We start from the raw sequence: 22,195 nt of genomic DNA on the forward strand, positions 1-22,195 counted from the left end.
GTCTTAACTAGGCATTGTCTCATAACATTCGTGTCCTCGTATGTATTTTCCAACATGAAGATTTTTTTTGGTGTCCAACATAATTATATGTTGTGCACTTGTTAAGTTGTTTACTAGTGTCATTTTATAAAGGGGGAAATTACTTAGTGGTACTAGATTACATTTGACTTAACTAAAAAGTCAATTTTCATATTTTTTATACAAATTAGGACATAAGCCTAAATTCAGAGAATAAATTAAATAAAATTGATAATTAATGTAAAAATATTTAAAATACCAATATTTTTCGTGAAAATTATCAAATGTCACTAATAGATCTAAGAAATTTCTCTCTTCTCATTTTTTAATTTTTTCCGGCAAATTTAAGTTTTTCGGCCAAACTACCAGTAATTTGGAGGTGAGCCAATACATAAAGTTGTTTCTTATGTCATGGATTTTCATTTAAGTATCATATTGCATATGTTTTGAGAAATTTTGAAATTGTGAATTTTACTCACCATAAACCACAGTAGCAGTTAGTTTCTTAGTCGACAGTAGCAGTTAGATTTATAGTTGACAGTAGCAGGTACCTTCCAAACCGATAGTAGCAGTTAGATTTATAGTTGACAGTAACATGTACCTTGCAAGTCGACAGTAGTAGATGTCTTCTAAGTCGACAATAGCAGCTGGTTTTTAACTCGACAGTAGCAGATAACCTCTTCATTGATGGTAGTAAATACTATGGGTTAAAAATGATAAAAAAAAAGTAAAATATTTTATGACATGTGACAATTTGCCATCATTTAATTCTCATTTGTTCTATTAAATTAAGTAATGAATTATTTATAAACTAAATTATTGTCTAATACTTTTGAGTAATTTGTTATTCCATACATGTTCGACGTTAAAACGTAAAAAATATCTAAGAGGAGCTCCGCATGATAGGAGTAATCACGATGTTTTCATCAAGTTGTAGCGTTTAGGATTTCTTCATCATAAAAGTGAAAATAATTGCTGCTAAATTGGATGGATCATGGATGGATGGGAAAGGCCGAGACATCCCTGTCATACAACCCTGACAATGGCCACCAGAATTTGACCAATATAAAGAAGGGAGGCATATTTGGATTGGACAGGTTGCCAAGTCATTCAAGTCCGATTATATCCATAGCAGAGGCCCACCGGCCACCGTTGCTTCTTGCTTCAGACTTTAGAGCATATTCTTCCACCTCCAAGAGCCATGGTCGAGAATCAACACCTGAAAACAAATCCTAATCTGACCGATTATTGGAACAACGTAAGCAGAAAAACATACAACCCTCTTTTTTACAACCAAGAGAAGAATTCTTGCCTTCTACAGTATGAAGCTCAAGAGAACTGTAGCATGAACCACTGATCCAGTACAATCCCAAGTTTCTGACATAAAAATCTAGAGAGCTTATCTGCTTCTATAGAAAGGCAGATTAAAACATATAATAACCAAGATGAATAGAGAGGAAGTGTACTACTTCTGCATATGAACTAATTATAATAATCTGCAATAGCCTGATGCTGAAGACATTCTCATCTTGAACTGAATAGAAATACAAGATAGTGTGTTTTAGGCTGAAGTGTTAGGGAAAACATGTAAGGCTTGTGTTTCGGTTGCTGCTTTTTATAGATGGTAAATAAACCATGAAAAGCTTGTGCTTTAACATTGTTGCAAAGATGAATTGCTTCACTTGTGTTAAGTGTGAGGAACAGACGGAGAGACAGCTTTGTGAGTGAATCATGTTACTCACGGTGGTAGAACATATAGAATGCATCATTAGACATAGTGTTACAGCAATGTAATTATACATGTTTATTTCCTATAAATAGCTAGTTTTAGCTTTGTATCAAATACTTAATATCAATACATTCAACTACTTGTATCATAGAATAATCACTGTAACACAGTTATGTATTCATGATGTTACGAAACTTTGCAAGCACAAAAACAGAGTATAAACGTCATAATAGCAAAGCCAGAAGATGCCCAATTAACAATGATCATATAATTATATTTTACTTACTAGGATCACATCCATCAAGTCGAAGTTTGCTCAGCTTTTTCAAAGATTTGTTTAGAAATTGTCCCCAGGCTTCTTCCCATGAATATCTTGAAAGTAAATACAATTCATCACAAAATTTCACTGAGGTAATTGTAATACTTGATCGGGCAACAGAATGACCAGAATAACTAGATAGGGCGAGACGCACGTCATTTATACTGTTTGATCTTTTTCATCACTAATTCTTTATGTACCTTGTGCTGCAAGATAAAAGAATTAGTGAATGAGAAAGACCAAACCGATATAGAAGATGCTGTACGTCTCACCCTAATGGAGTTATTCTTATCTCACCCTTTGGGATTTCATGCTGACAAACTTCTTGCCCAACTGTGATTCATGATCAATTTCATGCTACAGCTTGTACGGTGGATCCTACAGCATATTCAAAGTAATTGTCGGTTCTCATTGTTCAAAAATCCATCCCAAATAATTAATCTATGCAGCTTCAATTGATCAAAACATCAGCTACTACCGTATCTGACGCTACTACAGCTACTACCGACGACATAGGTACTACAAACAACGATGACCTACCGTATCGAGGTATATATTAGGGACCGTATCGAGGCTATTCATTCCTATTACCGTATCGAGGTATATATGAGTACAACTTAATGTCACCCGGAGGATGATATTGAAAGTGGAAACGGAACAATTTTACATGTTACATAAGCAAGCCAGGTGCGTTGTTCTAATCTGGACTTCATTTTATATAGCAAAGGAAACACGATGTTCTATACAATAGCATGATGAATAATGGCGCACTAGTAAATTTCAGATGTCCAGCAGCAACATTGAAAATGAGGTTATACAATGTGGCTGCATTACCACCACCCAGCCATCTCACTACCTCTGCACTACATCCTCTTGATTAATTGGCTTTAGATTGTTTTTTAATTTATACCATCTCATCAAAACGAACCAGAAAATCATGATTTAAACTACTGTAGACACATGAAATTTAATTGAGTAAATTATCTTAATTAAATGATTAAATCGATTAAGAACCTGACAAAATTGCACATGTAGCTTAAAAGTCAACAGAGTCAGTACGGATCCGAATAAAATTCGCGTCAGCACATAAACGGATGATCGTAATCGAAGCTAGTGATTCCGACTTTAATTGGAAATTGAATATCATTGACGATCGAAATGGTAATCGGACATTTGATTGAATTGATAAATTTCTTTACGGTTATAATTAAATCAATTATTTGAATATGTTTAATTTAGTTATTCTCATAACTAATTTTAAATTAATCAGAAAATACATATTGATTTAATTATACAACTAAAGAAATATTATTATTTTAGTGTCATTAAAATATTATATAAAATAGAAGCCTTGACATTATAAATACCCCTTTCAACATAAAGAGAGGGGGCATTTTTTTACATTAGAGAAGAAGAGAGAAAATCACTTGAAGAAGATCACTCTCGAGAAATCCCGAAGTCTCCCAAGTCCACGAAGAATCATCAAGGTACCAAATCGCTCGTTCTTCATCAAATCCAAATCCAAACTCAAGTCCACGAAGAATCATCAAGCCACTAAATCGATCGTTCTTCATCAAATCTAAATCCAAATCAAACTCAAATTCTCAAAATCAAGTGCACGTCACCCTTGATCCAAGTTACATACGGAGATAGAATCAGAAGAGTTCACAAAGATTGTAACCCCGCGCTTGATTATCAATAAATTACATTTTATTTGTATACATGTATGCACTCTTTGTTTGTTTTCAGATTCTCGTTCTACAAATTGGCACGCCTAGTGGGACATTTTTGGCCTCTCATCTCATTCTCCGAACAAATCTTCAAATCCGTTTGTGCGATGGCTTCCAAGAACAACCAAGCCGTCCTAACGAAGAAATCCAAGTCCACAACCGCGAGGTCAAGCGGAGAGGCTGAGCCGGTCAAGAAATCCAAATCAAACTCAAATTCTCAAGATTAAGTGCACGTCACCCTTGAGCTAAGTTACATACGGAGATAGAATCAGAGGAGTTCACAAAGATTGTAACCCCGCGCTTGATTATCAATAAATTACATTTTATTTGTACACGTGTCTGCACTCTTTGTTTATTTTAAGATTCTCGTTCTACAATTAAAATTTTAACTCTTGATTAAGATTTAGCAATTTTAACTCTAGAATGACAGAGAAAGAGAGGAGATATTACAGCTTCGATTCGTTGAGCATATATACATTTAAAAAAATTGCAGCTCCGATCATGTTAATATTCACAATCGAGTCAAATAAATTCAGTTTCTTTTTAAAAAAATTATAAATCTAAAAAAAATTAATCCAGCGAGCTTTGTTTACGCAGCTGTACAAGAAAAAAAGTATCAGAGATCGGAAAATGAACAGTACCGGCGAAGGAGCATCGAGGAACCTAGCGGAGCTGAAATGGAAAGAGCAAAACCAAAATGAAGATCTGAGGCTGGCGGCATTCAAATATAGGATTTTAGGGTGCGTTACGATTTACGACCTTGACGGCGTTAGGTGTGAATCAATGGTTTTTCTTTTTTAACTGGCCGAGTAAATGAGGTGTATTACCTCATAGTAGATAAGGGTGTATTACTTTGAAAATGAGCTTTACCCCATCTTCCACGTGTCATATTCCAAATAAGAACGGCCATTCTTGTGAGGTGAAGGTAGAATGCTCGAATTTTTTATTTTGTTTACACTTATTGTCACGGTATCCTAAAAACTTCCTAGGTCTAAGGATTAAGGATTAATCCGCCTAAAGAGGTCTTCTCACGGGGGCATTGCAATCCTTCCCCGGCCACTTTTAATAGTTTCGTAAATCGAACTTAGGTTGGAGAGCACACCCAACTAAACAAGATCCAATACACTACCTTGCAGCTCAATCTTTGTTACTCTCCAACTGTGGTAGTCGTTTTCATAGTAGACTAGAAGGGTTGGACCTCAGATTGTTAGATCGTCTCCTCATTGTTACACCAATTATCTATGGCCTTGAAATCATGTATTTTCTACCGGTTACTTAATTTAAACACTAGCAGAGCTTTGATTTGATCCCACACAATCCTGAGTTTCTGACACAAAACTGTAGAGAGCTCATCTGCTTCTCTAGAAGAGCAGGAGACTACAATACGTCATGATCAAGGTAAACAAAAGCGTGCTACTTCTGCACTCTATGGTTGTCCTTAAGCTGCTGGCTTTTCTCCGGAACCCCCATTTGCTGCCAAGCCTCGGATCTTTACATCATAGTAAACCTCTTCAACTCTTCTTAGGTCATACTTCATACCTGCATCAGTTTACAAAAGATTCAAGTTGGAGCAATACAAAAATAAATTGTAAGTGGCAACAGGCTTGCAGATGGAAGAAGAGGATCAAGTAGAAACAGAATTGTAATGAATAGCATACCATCAAACTTCTTGCGCAGAAAGTCATTTCGAAGATTGAGCAGACGGAAGGATGCATGGAGATCTGTCAAAAACTTCATGACCTTTCTTGGACAATCATAGTCCCCAGCTGTAACTTGGTTAACCACATACCTAGGCTGCAGCAATGTACCGCACCAATAAACCCACTTATACACTATTTTATCATTTTTTATGAGTCCATTCTAAGCCTTCAATTTAAAATATAAATTTTAACATGCAGAAGTGAAGAGGAACATATGCAATAGTTTGACACTTTTATCCTGATCTTTTTAACTTAACAGAAATAAGATTCAAGACAATGTTGTAACATTTAGAGGAAGTGTGAATAAGCAGAACAGAAAGCCTACTGCAGATATTCCTTACCAATTCATTGGACATGAAGCAGATACCTGCAATATGAGATAAGTCTCCACATCAATGTACTTTTATAATGAGATAAATAGAAACAATAAGAATCATGAGATCATTCAGCATTTTGAATAATCTATACAAGCCTCCTGTGCAATACCAAGGACACAATCACACCTTAACTTTGTAACAGTGAGACAAGATCTCGTGTTTTATGCTGAAAAGTATCATAAGTTTGTATGTTCAGTTGGTGCTTTTCACCAGAAGGTAAAGAAAACATGAAGGCTGTGTCTTCAAAAACTTACTTAGGGCGACTCATTTCACAGAATAATAACTGAAATGCAATAATGTATTCAAAATCTTACAACACTTACCAACAAGATAGTCTTCAACATCCAGACCAAATTCTGAACCGCTCACTGAAAAATCAGTAGACATAGAGCTCAGAAAATAGATTATACTGTGCAAGACAAACTAAACTACGGACAGAGTTAACAGTAGAGATTATGAGAAGTCATGAACTTTTAAACATAGTAGCGCATACAACCATGCATCAGAATTCCACCACATTTTTTGGAAGCTTTCGGCATTCTGTTACTAAGATCATTATGAAGTCTTATTGTTTAATAATTAGTTTAAAAACTCACAAAAAGTTGGTAATTGCAATCACAAAATACATATACTCAATTTTGAAGAAATTAAAATTCAACTGCACCTTACAAAGGAAAAAGACTTTTCCATAATGTAAAGATAAGCAAACTAAAACAAAGATTAGAATCATACACCCAAGTTTTTCCTCAGCTTCAGTGTGCAACAAAAGCGTCCCTGTCTCTAACCAATGCATAAAAGCAAGCAGTGAAACCACGGTCTGCGTCTCACTCTTCCAATCACCATGATACCTAAACAAAAACACATCAAAGCCAGTCCGAAATCCAAACCAAAACACATTTTCCAGTAACAAAATCCCAAAGTCGCAGTAAACGAGTAAGTGAGTAACTAAGCCACTGAACGATAATACCTATAGGTTCATTTCCTTTCTTTTTCAGTACAGCTCAAATTCCTCTAGCCTAGAACAAACAACACTACAATTTTGACGAAAAATCGAAAAGCTCAATTAGACTTAAACCTGTAATATCTCCCAGGGCTTTCACGCACAATCTCGGCGAGCCGACTGTAGAGCTCCTTCAGCACCACAATTTGAGCCCTTGGCTTCTCCAACACCTCTGCTTCAACCCATAAACAATCACAAATTCAAAAACGCATTTCCATACAAAACGAAAACGCATATTACAGTCTCACTTCACATCAAAACGGCGCCGTACCTGGTGTAGAGCGCGACTGGTGAACCAAGAGGAGGCCGGAGTGGATAATCCTAGTGGTGGACTCGATCTCCACCACCACGGCTCGAATGCGATCGCGGAGCGTTCCGGACTCTTCGAGCTGGGCGCGGAAGTCCTCGAACTGCTTCTCCAGCGGAGGAGGCGCGTGGGGTTCACCGCCGGCCATGGAGGAGGTGAAGGCGCGGTTGGAGATTCCGGCGAGCGGGCGGACGGATCGGAACGGTGGCGGTGAGCGAGGAGGGATGAGGTGGAGAGAGGAGAGAGAGGGGAGGAGGGGAGGGTTAGGGTTAAAGGAGCGAGAGAGTGTGAGGAAGTAACCGTTTCGAAACGCTGATTTCATAGTTTTTTGGGTCGAGTTGCTTTACTGTGTTGCGCGTGTAGGGTGGCTATGACTCCCATTAGCCAGGATAGAATGGCCCAAAGCCCGACCCGAAACTATTTCTAATTCTAATTTGTTTTATTTTAGATTGAAACTCGAGTATCTTCGGTGCACGCCCGTACCATATGTGAACTGTATCATTTAGGTCAAATTATATAAATACACGTTGAAAATAAATTATTTTCAGTTGTTAAGATTGCGTCATATAACTTACACATCGTGCATACAAAAATTTCTATAAACTCGCAGTTCTCGTTTTACAGTTTATATTCAACGCCCATTATGTATTTATATAATTTAGTGAAAATACAAGATGAGGTTTTAAGATGTCAAATGATGAGTTCATTCAATTTTTTTTATTTACTTTTGAAGGGAGAAGTTATTCATACCATCTCAAATTGATATTTGGATCTTCTCTTGTCATTTTGTTAACATTTTTTCAAATTATAGATATTTCTTTCTGCTGACATTTTTAAGGTGAAAATACAAGATGAGACTGATATAAAGACATAAAAGGTGGAATGTGCATTAGACTTGACTCGAACAGTGTAGAACGACTTTTGTAGTCTCATTATTCTTCTTCAATGATGGACTAGCTAATGAGTTCTCAAAATTCGCTGCTACTTTTGCTTTCGAAAAACATAGATCACACGGGTTTCTTGCGTTCACCTCTATGTTATGGCCCTCTTGGTAAGATTAGTTGCTTGATCTTTCAATCAATGGATCGTTTTTTCTCCAAAAGTAAAAAAGAAAACTAACAAGATGTTTAGTGCGCGCAAGAATATTATTTCAGAAGTACTTGCCAGCTTTCCTGCTTTGTACGAGGGAGGGTGTGGGATTCTGATCTACGCATCTAGACATGGACATTTTCTGCTTGTAATGTTAGCCATCACTTCCTGATGCTAAAGAATGTTGCTCACTTTGATTATTTACTATGCTACAATTACAAGAGCATTCATTTTAGACCTGTAGGATCCATGGAAAAGGTGACTTGCAACCCAATCTACCTCTTCTGAGTAATCAACAACAGAATGAAAGCCATGATCCGGCTAAATAAACCGATCACCATGAGGATGATCAGACACAACATCCAGTCATTGACGTCGTAGCCTTTTTTGTATAATGTCGTGCAGCGACTGATCAGCCACACCCCAGAATACCTGATCAGGAAATGTAGATGGTAAATGTAACTCAAGGTTGATAAATCCAGTAGCTAGCTCAAGAGGAAGAAGTAGCCACAACAAACCTGTCAGCATTTGCAACTACAAAAGCTTCTAGTGCCCACTTTGTGTAGCAAAACCTTGCTACAGCTCCCGCAACCTGACTATCCTTCGCTTGGTTTGCAACGAGGGTCATGACAACAGGAAGAAGCACTGACCACTGCAGAAAATATGAACAGAAATAACTCGATAGGTTAAGAAAACATAAACATGTACTGCACAGCATAAACATTTACGAGTTTTATCAACTTGATCTTTCCGGTAATTACCAGTTGGGCAGGACTGGGGTCAAGGTAGATGGCAAAAGCATAAGCGATGCCAGTCACACAGTACACAAGACATAGCAAAATAATGTAATTGTCTTGGAATGATGACCTTGGGTTACTGAAGAAATAGAATGTGGATAGATACACCAATGGTTTGATGACTGTGTTGAAATGGTCCAGTGTATCTTTCGACAGAAAATGAGCCAGACAGCTGATCCCAGATGCACTCTCTCTCCAGTAGTGTAATTTGTCAAGAGAAAAGGTTCTCAATGCTGATATTTTGCAAAGTAGTGCTGCAATTATTAAAGTTTAGATTATTCGCAAAAGGCTGAGGCAGACAGTGAAGATATATAATAGTTAAGATGTATATCCACAGAGCCATGACAGAAAGTAAGAGAACTGTCTAATTATTGCACGTAATACTTGATTACAATACTTTGCCAGAGAAGATGATGATTCGTCATATGAAAAGGTCAGAAATATGAAGAAGTTATAGGTCTCCAATCGAAATCAGTCTTTTAATCAAAAGCTACCATGTTAACAGAAATTTCATGTACTTACAAACAGCAATGACAGTGTAAGTGTAACCGTTAGCGCCAAATGAATCATCATTCATTTTGGAGAAGATTCCTAAGATGGCTCCGGCAAGTAATAAAATCAGATAATCAGCAGCCAGCATTTGAGCGTCTCGTAGCCGCTGCTTACCTACCCTGAAACAAGTTACCTATAAGAATTTCATGATGAAAAGATAAAAGGTCATGAAATGTAAATGGCAAAAAAGCAATGCCAATAAAATATAGTTTCAATCTTCAATATGGACCATCCTAATAGCATATGCAAGTACTTCTGTACATGGTTTAAAGTACTAATAGCCGGAAACAAAAGATGAAAAACTGATCGATAGATGACTCATGGATTAGAAATTTATCAAAATTTCCAGTAAGAACTTAAATCATGAGAAGCAAGTACCATTTAATAAATTTGTAACCCTATGATGTTGAACCTCTAGTAGATCAGTCTTTTCAATTTACATATATTCTGCATCGTGGGCAGGTAAGGGAGAAAGGTATTGCACCTCCCATAGTATATTGTTGATCGAAAATGTGTATAGCACATCAAATAAATTTGAAGAATGAGTTATATATACCTCCCCAGGTAATATCTGTACTGCCGGGCAATACCAGGAGTAACTCGGTCTGACAGATCCTTGGACACTAAGAAGTTATGTCTTAAGTGATCCTTTTTCACCTCAACATTAGTTTTCACATCCCGCCACAAATCTCCAGCAAAAGACTGATCTCGCTTCATTACAGGTTTCGGGCCTGCTGAGCTTGCAGCAATTCCATCTAGATGGTGCATCATATCTTGAGGTACAGGGTACCCATTATGCAGCATCCACCTAACTGGAAGTTGTTCATGGGTCACACCTGTGTCTGGTTTCACTATACCTTCTAAAATGTCAATAAAATGGTCTGGAGGATTAACACGGTCTGGTACAACAATCCCGATGCCAGCAAAATATTCTTCAACTTTCTTTACAGATCCATGAAATACAGTTAGACCACCTTTGGCTAGAAGAATGAAATCATCAAACATCCTGAATAAGGCATAGCTGTCACCCCACCAAAATCAAACAATCAGAACATTAGATCCAGAACATCAATTGAGAGAAATAATTAATGCATAATAATAATGGCCTCTTTGCTAACGGCTGACAACATACTGTTCCAAGTGTTCACCAGAACTTTTGCAGAGAAAGATATGGCAGTAGTTAATTTCATTTCTTCTTTACCCATATTTCCAGATACCATATATGTACATTCGTTAGTGATTGCAACTTAATCAATCATCACCAATTGTTAACTAACACATATCAGCTTAACATCATGTGATCAGAAAAATGTGGTCTCTAAAGCATTACTCATGTGATGGAATTTTGAGGCGAGATGTTTACCTCGGCTGGTGAAGTACCATACAGATGTTTACCCCTTCACGAGCTTCACGTCGAAGGGCTTTAAGAAGTAACTGGGAAGATGCACTATCCAAACCTGTGGTAGGCTCATCCAAGATGAGTAATGAAGGTTCCATGACCATCTCTAGGCCAACATTAACTCGTTTCCTTTGCCCTCCAGAGATTCCTCGCTTCTCCACAGTACCAACCAGGGAATCTCTCACAGCACCAAGTCCTAGAGCCTCAATAACTCTTTCAACAACCAGGACTTTATCAGGTTTTGGCATGTTGGCAGACAGTCTGCATTATCAAGGTGACCACCAACAAGGGTTGATAGTTATCAGAGTGAAGCAAAGAATATCATTGATTGACACAAAAATTAATGGTGAAATTATTCCTCTTTTTTTTTTCTTCTTATAAGCAATGATGGAATTATTATTTTTTGAAGATATGAATCACATACCTGCACCTTGCACTAAACCGAAGATTCTCCTCGACAGTCAAGTTTCCATGCACAATATCATCTTGCGGCACAAAGCCAATGATTCTTTTGTAAGCAGTCATTGGTTCAGCTTTCCCATTTATTAGAATTGAACCTGTGACAGTGCATCCATGTACTTTTCCTGATAATGCAGAAAGAAATGTTGTTTTCCCCGCTCCTGAAGGACCCATGACTGCTGAAACTCGACCAGGATACAGTTTCCCAGTAACACACCTCAAAAGATTTTTATCTTTTCCTTTCAGAGTCAGAGTTAAATCTTTAAAATCTACTTCAATCACAGGGCGAGTCTTTACCTCAGTTTCTTTCGCCATTTGAATTAAGCCTGTAAAGGTCAAGTTCTTGCTTTCTTGTTGCATAGCTTTCTCTTTCTCGAGTTGACCATATGCATACTTAAAAATTTGACTGTGAGTATGCAAATTTTTAACTTTGGGGGCTTGCTTTTTGATATTTTTATCACCAATCTGAAGATCAAAGCCTTCAGTGCTATGCGGATCATCCTCTAGGGATTGCATCATTTTTGTAAGGTTGCTTGGTTCCTTATTCTTTGCTTTTGAACCTGCTGATGACTGCTCAGAGGAGCTTAATGTACCAGGTATCACAGACGGTGTTGAAGTATTCTCTGTACTTGGTTTAAATTGACCTGAAAACTTTAGAGGCTCTGAATTCCTTGTAGATTTTTTGCGAGAAAATGTGCGAGACATCTGCTCAGTCAACGCCCCCAATTTATGCTTCTTAAGGCCATCTTTTGCAGATTTCCATCTTTCACGTGCTTGTGCAGTTTCTCGTGCATGTCTTGCTGCAGCTTCCCTAGACTTAGCTGCTTTTCTTTCTCGAATGAGCAGAACTTGATCAGAGCAGTTATAAATTATGAGCAATATAAAACTCAGTGCAACCTGGAGAGACAAGGTACAGTGTCTGATTAATCATGTACAAATGTCTTGTCTGTGTTTATACCAAAATAATAAATAATTTGCTACATGTATGTAGGTTTTGTGTGTGTGTGTGTGTGGAGAGAGAGAGAGAGAGAGAGAGAGAGAGAGAGAATCTCCACAAATATGGGAAGAATCAAGTTGTGAAGAACATAAACTTGGGATTTTTGGGAGATTGTGTTACTGATGTCATGATGTATGCTACTGATTTTCTTTTTTTGCTTGCATTTTCTTTGAAAATGAAAAATAAAGCTTTCAAATAATTACAAGAAATGCCTAGTTGAATATTATCCAGGAAAAAAATGGTACAAAAGTCATTAAACATCTCTTATGATTGAGAGGGATAAGCAAGCTATAACAATGTGTTATATTATAATCAAGGACTTGATTCAACAGCAAAACCAAGGCCGATACCTTCATAAGATTAAGCAATATACTCACAAATAGCATTATAGCTGTGTTTCAAACTTTCATCTATCCAACAGATAGAAGAACACTTACAACAAGGAAGATCCCGTATGCATGAATCTTTTGATTTGCAGTTCCTTTACCACAGGCAGTCAACTTCAGGCATGCTGCAAAACGGTTGGTGCAAACAAATGTTACATCAATTATCTACCGAAACCTTAAAATTAGAATTATTAAGCAAAACCATTCCAGCGCACAGAATTAGAGAGAAACAATACAAGCTAAGAAATACAGGTTGTAGAAGAGTAGAAGTGGATATGAGTGCTTGAAATTATATAATTTACTGTTGCTGTATTCAAGAGAAGTATGAATGGAAAAGACTTGGAATATAGCAAAACTTACGTCTTTGACTAGTGGAACCCATCCTGCAGTAAAATCTGAAATTGAGAAGACAAAACGAGTAAATACTGATACTGAGGACATCAGAACAAGTTGCCTATTCTCTCAAATCATGAAACAAGACAATGGAGTCCATTTATTTCATAACGATTGTAAGTTCATGCTTTATCATCTTGCAGCAAGTAGCAGCTGAAGATGCAAGTTATTTAAGTTATGGGATGAGAATCAATACCCACTACTGCAAGTGTATTTCTTTATGGTAGTGGGGCAGTATGATCCAGGTGAACAAAATAAATCAGTTTTAGTTGCATCAGTCCAAACATCTGCACCGCCACAAGTATGATTTGGATCTCCAGCTGGTACTTGGTAGGTATAACTGCAAAATTAATCCAGCAATAAACATTGTTTCATAGTACAAACCATATGGACATGGGATAAAGAAGCATTAGAAGATTAGCTAGGATATGAACTCACGGGTCACATAATCCACTCGTTTTGTTTAGTTTTCCACGGGGACAGTATGCACCTTTAGGACAAGCTTCATAAAAAATAAAAAGAGTTATTAGATTTCATTGATATCATCATATACAACATCTGCAGCTCTGATAAGAAAATGTATAACTTGACTTAGAATTCCCGAAAGTTCCAAGTAATACAAAGTAAGACAACAAAATGGCATGAAAAGTTCTGTCTTTCTTTTGCTCGGTAAACAGGACTTGTAACTTGTGAGAGCATCAAATGTTATGATATACTTCAGTTTTGGCCCTAAACAAGCATCACTGCCATCACATAAATGGTGCCAGACATAGGCATGTGAACACAACCTTGTAGAAGCGAGGATTTTAATGATAATCCGATCTAAGATTTCAATAAGCATGAAAACTAAAACAATGACAGTTAACTAACTACAAACGAAAGCAATATGCATCACCTAATAGTACTAACAAGTTGCAAAACAAAAGTATTGACAAATACTAACAACAAGAGAACTATGTCAATCAATCCATACTTACGCATCATGCAAGTGATGCCCTCAGGGCAGAAGAAGCCTTCACAACAAGGCTGACAATCCGAAGTTCGTGCAGGAATGCGTGAAGCTCTGAGGTCAACCTTGCCCTCACCATCGAGACTACAACCCCAACCAGGTTCGCATCCGCTTTCCCAATTGGTCAAATTGCAATTCAGGTTTGGTTTCAGATAGCTCGAATGTTGCGGTGTCCCAATGTTAGTAAAACTCGAAAAATAGTACTTAATTTCTGCTGCTGTACATATTCGGTAACCGATATCTCCTATTACAATCAAATCTGTCATGAGCAATGGGCACATACAAGAGATATATACAAACGCATTTGAAAAGGAAAAAACAAATGCTTGGGAATTGACTAAAGCACATACTTTTCGAGTTTTTGATACAGTTAGAAATGAATTCGACGTTCCCTGTATAATTGAAAGCTCCATCCCAATCCGCTCTCCTGACATACAAGAAACCTTGAGAAAAAACCGATGACACTAAACAATGCATGGCGAAAGAAGAAGAAGAAGAAGAAGAAGAAGGGGGGTTGGGGTATTAATATAACTCACCAATCCTTAATGCAGTAACCCATTATACCCTTAACGTCACTGCTTAGATACTTAGTGAGCTCTGAAAGCTTGGATTCCACGAGCCGAGTAAGAACAGCCGGGCTTTGGTTATTATCCATATCATCATCGCCCTGGCATAAAAAGCAAGGCAGCAGCAGCAACAAGCTCAAAACGACGATGAACACGACATGGGGAAACCAACAGGCTTTGATCCTCACTCTGCAGCTCCCCATATCACATATTCTCCTATACCAACACCATCCAAAGCTTGTATTCAAATTTCCAGCCACGTCCTCGTACTCGTTGCCTTAACGGCACCCAATATATAACGCAACAAACTGCGAGAAATAACAAGCTGGAGTAATGAAACAACGAACTGATGGAATGAGGCCTTTGATAGGGCAATGGCAATGCAGACGGCGGGGCGCAGTGTTGGCCGGACAATGCAGGATGAATGTGTAAGGCGAAAACACGGCGAGGGGTCGGAGGAGGGCGACAGGAGGTGGGAGAGAGGGGAGGGTTTGGGTTCTGAAGGAGGGCCGGGATTTAGGGGGGTGTGAAGAAAAGGCGGGGAGGAATGTGCGGCCATATTTTGGAAGTTGAAGAGGGAGAGTCAATGGCTGCCTGTGCGTGAATTTGTGAGACGTCTTAACGGCTGGTGCCAATGGCCTGGGAAATATATATAAATAAAAAAGCCACATGGATAACGATTCATCGATCGGGCGATATCTCATTTCCGTGTGTTTTAGCGTTTGCAATTCATACCTCTAACTAGAAATATCTGTCATCAGCACGTTGTGTATTAGCTTATTTCCATGACAACCAAAGAGAAAAGTACTACATGCGGTGATGGTCCCGAAAAGCCACATATATGGAACAATGCGGCGCATAGGTCGAAGCAAAAAAGGGTGATGGTTACTTGGATCAGAGTGGTGTGAGTTATGCCGGTCAAGGGGCACAATGTGTCGTCTGTGCGGGGCAAGCATGGACTCAGTTTGGTCCGGGTTGAAAATTTGGTGATTCAAACCCAAAACCCAAAATTTTCAATTTGAGCCGGTTCAGGTTCTCAGGCTCAAGACCAGCCAACTTAGTTCGGGCCGGTTTTTGGTTGTCTCAAGCCCAAATTTGACATGGCCACAAGACTCTTCTTTAACATAGATCATTCATTTTCTAGGTTTTTCATCCCACGTTTGTACCTGTTGTTTTCTATAACTACAATATTGATGCATTCTCGTACTTATTAGAGAGAGTTTAGGGATTGAAATGAAGTGATAGAATAATGAGGAGGTTTAATAATATAACAGCATACCTAAGAATCTTACAGAGAGGTTGAGTTTGAGAGGAAATGAATAAGGGAGGGAGACGATTCGGTCGAACTGGCGATTGTGACAAAAGAGATACTGAGAGAGAATTTGATGGTCTGGTAGTGAAAACTGAAAAGAATAAGAGAGATTGAGGGAGGCGTGAAGGAAGAAAGGGTCGGGTGACAACGTCCTTAGGGTTTGGTTTTTTTTTTTTTAGAATAGTCCTTCGATTTTTTTTATGTATATACATAAACTAATAATATCGTGACATATGGATGTAACATAATAATCAGATAGGTTTGGTCTTTTAGGTCATAAAAACACAGACCTAGCCCGATCAGTTTCATCCGAATCAATTCAGTTCAGCGTCTGTCCACTTCAAACTTGTCTCAATTTAGATTTTTCAATCTAATCGAATCAATTTTGCGGTCATTCGAGCTGAACTGTGCAGCCTAGGGAGGGGTGGCACAAAATGAGAGCCTAATGGGCATGGGGTTTAAACCACTTTTGGACTCTCTTAGTCTTTGCATGTTAGGTTGGGGGTTCCGTTCCTGGCACATAATTTTTTGTTTCAGGAATAATGCACTAGTGCACATATTGTATTAGCACATCTAGACTTTTAGAGTGGTACCGATGGAGGATTGTCGCTACGTCTAAGTACTAATATGCAATAATTAGGCTCATACTTTCGGAAACAAATTTGTCGTTTATGTTTACCGTGTCCATCTCATACTCACCTCACAAATAAATTATAAGTGTCTTTTATAATAACCATAATTATAAATTTGTTAAGAAAAATAGTACTTGATATTTTTTTTGTGAAGTTGACACGGTAGGGATGAGCGACAAATTTACTTCATATACTCTCTATACTAATGGAGATATTACACTAATGTAGGTACTGCTATCTATTTGTCTATCGATGCATTACTAGGGTATGAAGTATGAACGGCCTATTGAACTTGTGATGAACATATTATTTTTCTACTTATGGGCTACAATAAGTTATGGTCAATACGTTACATCAATCAATAAACAAAGAGATTGCTAATCAACAATAATTTTCTCATATCTTCCAAAAATCTTTAAATACTCCAAACACAAGATCGAGTTTACCTATCGAATGACTATTTCTCTCTACATCTGTAGATCTGCTGATGATAGCATGAGACGTGGATATTGGAAATGTTCATCGTTTGCTTTTAACTGCACACAATTCAGCAGCTAATCCAGCTACTATAGAATGTGATTTAAAGAGAGACCCCGGATAACCTAACTTAACGTTTTCCAAATTTAATTTGCGGGACTTGGTTGACCCGTCCTCATTCCCCTTTCTCTCTCATAGACTTTCTCCCCCTTCAAGCTTTGTTTTTATACTTAATTTTCAAATCCCTCATTCACACTCGGATTGGATTTACAAGCTGTTTAATATTTAAAGGGTCGATGACTATGTGACCAGTTGGCGTATTTATGTCTTAAACTTATACTGGTTTTATGTTTTTTTTTTTACTTGTTTGGTGGTGAGTTTAGAGCTTGACCAGTTCTTGTTGCCGTGTTGAGGTTTCTTTCAGAAGTACACACTGCGCGTTCTTGGTCATTCTAGAGCTTTTGGAAGTCTTTTGAACCAAAAATGGAGTTGGGTTTCTTAATTTGCTTCTTATTGGTGGGATAATTGTGAGTTGCCTACAAATCAAGGTCATAATTTTGTGCGCAATCGAACTGGGATCCTTAAAGTAAGGTGCTTTTTTCTTCGTTGTGAATTTCAGTTAAACTATCGTTATCATTATTATTTCTTATTTAGACTTGAGATTGTTTTGTTAGATTCCACTATATGATTGTGGGATTTGATGAGAATTGATGTCTTGGGTGTTGTAGAAGAAGTGAAATTATGCAGCTTTAGGCAAAATAGTAGAAACACAGAGTATTTATTTGCTAGTTTTTTCTTGATTTTGTATTATAGATGGTTTGATTGTTCTTTGTTTAAGTTTAGGTTTTATGCAAAGAAAAGAACTTGCAGTGAGTTTCTAATCTATGATGGTTGTTTTTTTTTTGTAAAAGATAATCAAAAACAAGAAGGAAAATACAGAACATTAATGAAAAGATAGGGTGGGCATACTTAGGAATTGAGGTTCTTGATTAAGTGACTAAATAAGGATATTCTCAGTGGTTTTTCAAACATTTGCATATAATTCTGTGTACTTTAAGAAACTTGGATCAGAATAGTAAACTCAATAGTGAAAGGTTTGGTTTTTAATTTGAGCTTTGTTGGATCATTGGTGATAATAGAAGTGTATGCAGTTGCAACATTGGAGTGTCATTCTGAGTAAAGTCTATTCTTTGTATCAACTTTGATTGATTTTGAAATTAATGGCTTTCTGACTCTGGTTATTTTTCAGCTGCTGAGTTCTGTGAGGATAATGTGTTGTACACTGTCGGAAGCTATGAAGTGCTTCTCATTCTATCTTGGAGACAAAAAGGATGAACCAAAGAGCCCAATGACAACATTTACCGATGGTGAAATGAAGAGATCTGGATCTGAGTTGGATTCCCAGAATATCTCTGACGCTAGTTCAGAGTCCTTGAGGAGAAACCAATATCCTAGTTTCTCTCAGAGACCCAGCAACCTAAGAATATTCACAGTTTCCGAACTTAAGTCGGCCACTAAGAATTTTGGACGATCTGGCATGGTTGGAGAGGGTGGATTCGGCTGTGTCTATAAAGGGCTGATCAAGAGTTCAGAAGATCCATCCCAAAAAATTGAAGTTGCTGTGAAACAGCTCAGTAAAAGAGGGTTGCAGGCAAGATTGCTTTCATTTTGTTGAAAAATTTAGATATATTCCTTTTCACTTAAAATAACTTGGTTTATGAGTTATTTTTGGCTATTCCGTAAACAAAACTAGCAGTTGATACTTGATAGTTAGTAAGTTAAAGACTGGATGTGGTCCTGTGTTACGGATTAAGATTTCTAGAAAGGATTCTAATGTCTGAAATGATTGGATGGTAGTGATCAATTGTCACATACGCTCTTATATGTGTTCTTCTTTTGTTGATTGAGATTATTAGTACACTGGATCCTCTCTTTCACTTCCTATTTTATTGTGCGTCTTCTGTCTTCCTAACGAGGAGAACACAATTCTGTCTTGATGGTCGACCTTGTTTTATCTGGATTGTTGGTCTAGTTGATTTAAGCATTTTCATCTGATCTATGCTTAAATATTCTATCTCACTTTTTGGTTGCAGGGGCACAAGGAATGGGTGACAGAAGTTAATGTTCTCGGGGTGGTTGAGCATCCAAACCTTGTCAAACTAGTTGGGTACTGTGCTGAGGATGACGAAAGAGGAATCCAGCGACTTCTTATTTATGAATATATGCCTAACGGAAGTGTGGAGAACCATTTATCAAATCGTTCAGAGACACCACTTTCATGGGCTATGCGACTGAAAATAGCACAAGATGCTGCTCGTGGCTTAACATATCTTCATGAAGAAATGGATTTTCAGGTATTTTAATCTTGTCCTCCTTCTCGATATATGACTATGTTTAAGTTTTAGAAGCCCACGCTGATTTTTTTATTTTTTTTACTATAAACAAGGAGATGGTGAGAATAGGTTTTGTGAGGTAATTCAGTTCTCTTATACTGACTTCTTTATATCATGTTTTAGATCATTTTCAGGGATTTTAAATCTTCAAATATCCTGCTAGATCAGGATTGGAATGCAAAGCTTTCAGATTTTGGAATGGCTAGGTTGGGACCAGCAGAAGGAGTAAGCCACGTCTCAACAGCGGTATGCTCACAAATGCTCTAATACACTTGCTATGCTTTTCATTCACAAGAAATTCTATAATAGGAAATGCTCCAAGTTCATTGGACTTTACCCAACTTTCTGCTAAAACAAGTACAAAGTTTAATAAAACTTTGAAATACATGACTGCTGTGGATTACTTTATCTATTGTTTTGCATTACTTGTGATATGCTCTAACTGAAATATTTTCCTCATAGCCAGGCCCTGATTACTGCATAAGTCAGATTACTTGAACTTGAAACACACCATCAAAAAAAATACTTAAACTTGCAAATTATGATTTTTTTAATACTTGGTAATTTTGCTTCACAAAGCAAGATTTATGAAGCTGTGAAACAAAGATGCTTAGTATAATTGACAATGCTTGTTCATGGAGCTTCAGCAAAGTTAACATTTAAAACTATTTGGCTATATCACTTGTGCAACTTACAGTGTACTTTATATCTTGCTGAGAACTCTGAATAAATGTTCATATGAATCTTGCATTTAGTTCTTTCTTCTGCTTCACATTTTCAGGGTGCCTAGTTCATGCTCAAGTAAAAGCATACCTATATACTTATTATTGTCTTCATTTTGTTTGAAACAGAGTACCTTAGCAGTTTAGCCTTTCCACGTAATGAAACTATTTTACACTAGGACTTATGATCCATCCACACACTACAATTTTCACTTACAGTACTGATGATTTTTCTCATCAGGTTGTTGGAACCATGGGTTATGCAGCACCTGAATATATCCAGACTGGACGCCTAACATCCAAAAATGATGTCTGGAGCTATGGGGTCTTTCTCTATGAACTCATTACAGGCAGGCGTCCTTTGGATCGAAACCGGCCCAAGAGTGAGCAGAAGCTCTTAGAGTGGGTAAAGCCATACCTATCAGACTTGAAGAAGTTTAGGTTAATAATAGACCCTAGGCTTGAAGGTAAATACCCCCTCAAGTCAGTTCAAAAGCTTGCCATTGTAGCCAACAGATGTTTGGTCAGACTCCCAAAGAATCGTCCAAAGATGAGTGAGGTGTTGGAAATGGTGAGTCAGATTATAGAGGCACCTTCTGGCCAGAGAAAAAGCAAGGAAGCGTCATCGGGTCAGAACAAATTTAAGGAGGCACCATCAACCCAAAACAAAATTAAGGAGGCAGCATCTGGCCAAAGTAAGGTCACTGAGGCAGCAACAGGAACAGCGAGTCTGCCATTACCACCGGTGAATTTGGCACCAATCGAAACTTCCAGGGACTATGAATCAGTGAACAAGAAAAGAAACGTGGAAATGAGGAGGGGAGAAACTGGTTGGCTATCTCGTGTGTGGACACCGAAGCTTTTAAGGACATGCTAATTGAGCACTAGTCCTGGTAGCTACTCCCCCGACTTATCTGATGCATATTTAATAGTTTGACAGAAAAGTCACAGATCAGCTATTTTCTTGTATATAACACCCCTCACCTTCCAATTCTGCGTCTCCAAAATCTACATAGATCTGTGATCTAATTTACAATCTTCTGCAGAAAGTTTATGACGTTGCACCAAGAATAGAGTGGCAGATGGCTTTCAGACTGTTTCGAAGCTGGTACAAGTTTTTTTGTTAAGTAATTGTGTTGTGCAAGAAGGTTTGAGATGCTAATTATAGTGGTTCCAGTTTAGAAGAACAGCTTCGTGTTATCGGTTCTTCAGGTACCTGGAAAATCACATGAGATTGAGTTTTACAAATAATGGATGATTGGATGTAATCACCTCGCCATTTGTAATTGTAACTATTTTTTCTAACTTAAATTTTTATGGATATTACTTTTTTTTGTTTCATATGATCTCCTATCCCCAAATTAATACAGTACTTTTTTTCATCTTAGATTGTCAAAAAATTGTGGTGTTAGATTATGAAGTTTACATCTGTTTATATAAATCTGAACAGGGACAAAACCCTTGCATTGTTATGAAAGCTTCCATGATTCCAAGTCATGAACTTGGGGTCATTGATAGAAACAAAACTTGGGGTGCAAGAGATCACTCAATTACGCATATATAAATGTTGTTTTAGTGAGAAATTAAAAAGAAAAACCTTGATTACACCAAACCTAATCTGTCAAAATTCAAAGCTTGCACAGCATATATGATCATAACATCTGCTAAAAAAATTTGGCTGCCTGTTGGATATGCTTGAAAGTTGTTGGATGCATCTTATGAGGAACTTAATATAATGTTATTTGGACCATTCATTTGTATGTTTCTGGGTTATTATTCATCTCATACAGAAAACGAGTTTCCATTTTTGGATGTTCATGGAACAAATGACA

General features: G+C 37.5%; 3 protein-coding genes across 6 annotated transcripts; 1 reads left to right on the forward strand and 2 right to left on the reverse strand.

Annotated features, from left to right (window-relative positions):
• Positions 1 to 4,973: 4,973 nt before the first annotated feature.
• On the reverse strand, positions 4,974 to 7,502 carry LOC126799309 (uncharacterized). 2 transcript variants are annotated; one of them, XM_050526485.1, is made up of 7 exons: positions 7,145 to 7,502; positions 6,949 to 7,045; positions 6,606 to 6,721; positions 6,197 to 6,241; positions 5,838 to 5,863; positions 5,455 to 5,590; positions 4,974 to 5,335 (listed from the first exon to the last, which is right to left on the reverse strand). In XM_050526485.1, the coding sequence occupies exons 1-7, from the start codon at positions 7,500 to 7,502 to the stop codon at positions 5,235 to 5,237; spliced, it is 879 nt and encodes a 292-aa protein (XP_050382442.1). In that variant the 3' UTR covers positions 4,974 to 5,234. The 2 variants fall into 2 exon arrangements, with proteins under 2 accessions (XP_050382442.1, XP_050382443.1); XM_050526486.1 differs by having other exon boundaries at positions 6,949 to 7,048; positions 7,145 to 7,441.
• Positions 7,503 to 8,495: 993 nt separating this feature from the next.
• Positions 8,496 to 15,030, reverse strand: LOC126796653 (putative white-brown complex homolog protein 30). Of its 2 annotated transcripts, XM_050523382.1 has the most exons (15): positions 14,798 to 14,876; positions 14,612 to 14,688; positions 14,230 to 14,505; positions 13,691 to 13,754; positions 13,449 to 13,592; positions 13,220 to 13,254; positions 12,911 to 12,984; positions 12,121 to 12,373; positions 11,442 to 12,039; positions 10,982 to 11,278; positions 10,175 to 10,639; positions 9,589 to 9,737; positions 9,031 to 9,320; positions 8,788 to 8,921; positions 8,496 to 8,701 (listed from the first exon to the last, which is right to left on the reverse strand). In XM_050523382.1, the coding sequence occupies exons 1-15, from the start codon at positions 14,818 to 14,820 to the stop codon at positions 8,545 to 8,547; spliced, it is 3,036 nt and encodes a 1,011-aa protein (XP_050379339.1). In that variant the 5' UTR covers positions 14,821 to 14,876; the 3' UTR covers positions 8,496 to 8,544. The 2 variants fall into 2 exon arrangements, with proteins under 2 accessions (XP_050379339.1, XP_050379338.1); XM_050523381.1 differs by having other exon boundaries at positions 11,442 to 12,373; positions 14,798 to 15,030.
• Positions 15,031 to 17,602: 2,572 nt separating this feature from the next.
• LOC126796654 (serine/threonine-protein kinase PCRK1-like) lies at positions 17,603 to 21,706 on the forward strand. 2 transcript variants are annotated; one of them, XM_050523384.1, is made up of 6 exons: positions 17,603 to 17,834; positions 18,498 to 18,899; positions 19,342 to 19,602; positions 19,765 to 19,887; positions 20,605 to 21,256; positions 21,410 to 21,706. In XM_050523384.1, the coding sequence occupies exons 2-5, from the start codon at positions 18,519 to 18,521 to the stop codon at positions 21,238 to 21,240; spliced, it is 1,401 nt and encodes a 466-aa protein (XP_050379341.1). In that variant the 5' UTR covers positions 17,603 to 17,834; positions 18,498 to 18,518; the 3' UTR covers positions 21,241 to 21,256; positions 21,410 to 21,706. The 2 variants fall into 2 exon arrangements, with proteins under 2 accessions (XP_050379341.1, XP_050379340.1); XM_050523383.1 differs by having other exon boundaries at positions 17,604 to 17,839; positions 20,605 to 21,706.
• The last annotated feature ends 489 nt before the right edge of the window (positions 21,707 to 22,195 follow it).

Source organism: Argentina anserina, chromosome 6 (assembly GCF_933775445.1).
Source record: "Argentina anserina chromosome 6, drPotAnse1.1, whole genome shotgun sequence".
NCBI lineage: Eukaryota > Viridiplantae > Streptophyta > Magnoliopsida > Rosales > Rosaceae > Argentina > Argentina anserina.

Bases quoted from the DNA above. Each gene is read 5' to 3' on its own strand.
- LOC126799309 (XM_050526485.1), bottom strand. From the start codon at position 7,502: ATGAAATCAGCGTTTCGAAACGGTTACTTCCTCACACTCTCTCGCTCC. The intron at 6,722-6,948 runs GTTTAAGTCTAA...GTTTTTGTTTAG, and splicing joins AGCCCTGGGAGATATTACAG to GTATCATGGTGATTGGAAGA. The intron at 5,336-5,454 runs GTATGCTATTCA...AAACTGATGCAG, and splicing joins TCTGCGCAAGAAGTTTGATG to GTATGAAGTATGACCTAAGA.
- LOC126796653 (XM_050523381.1), bottom strand. From the start codon at position 15,030: ATGGGGAGCTGCAGAGTGAGGATCAAAGCCTGTTGGTTTCCCCATGTC. The intron at 13,755-14,229 runs GTAAGTATGGAT...TTTTTTATGAAG, and splicing joins GGGCATCACTTGCATGATGC to CTTGTCCTAAAGGTGCATAC. The intron at 8,922-9,030 runs GTAATTACCGGA...TATTTTCTGCAG, and splicing joins ACCCCAGTCCTGCCCAACTG to TGGTCAGTGCTTCTTCCTGT.
- LOC126796654 (XM_050523384.1), top strand. From the start codon at position 18,519: ATGTGTTGTACACTGTCGGAAGCTATGAAGTGCTTCTCATTCTATCTT. The intron at 18,900-19,341 runs GCAAGATTGCTT...TTTTGGTTGCAG, and splicing joins TCAGTAAAAGAGGGTTGCAG to GGGCACAAGGAATGGGTGAC. The intron at 19,603-19,764 runs GTATTTTAATCT...ATCATGTTTTAG, and splicing joins ATGAAGAAATGGATTTTCAG to ATCATTTTCAGGGATTTTAA.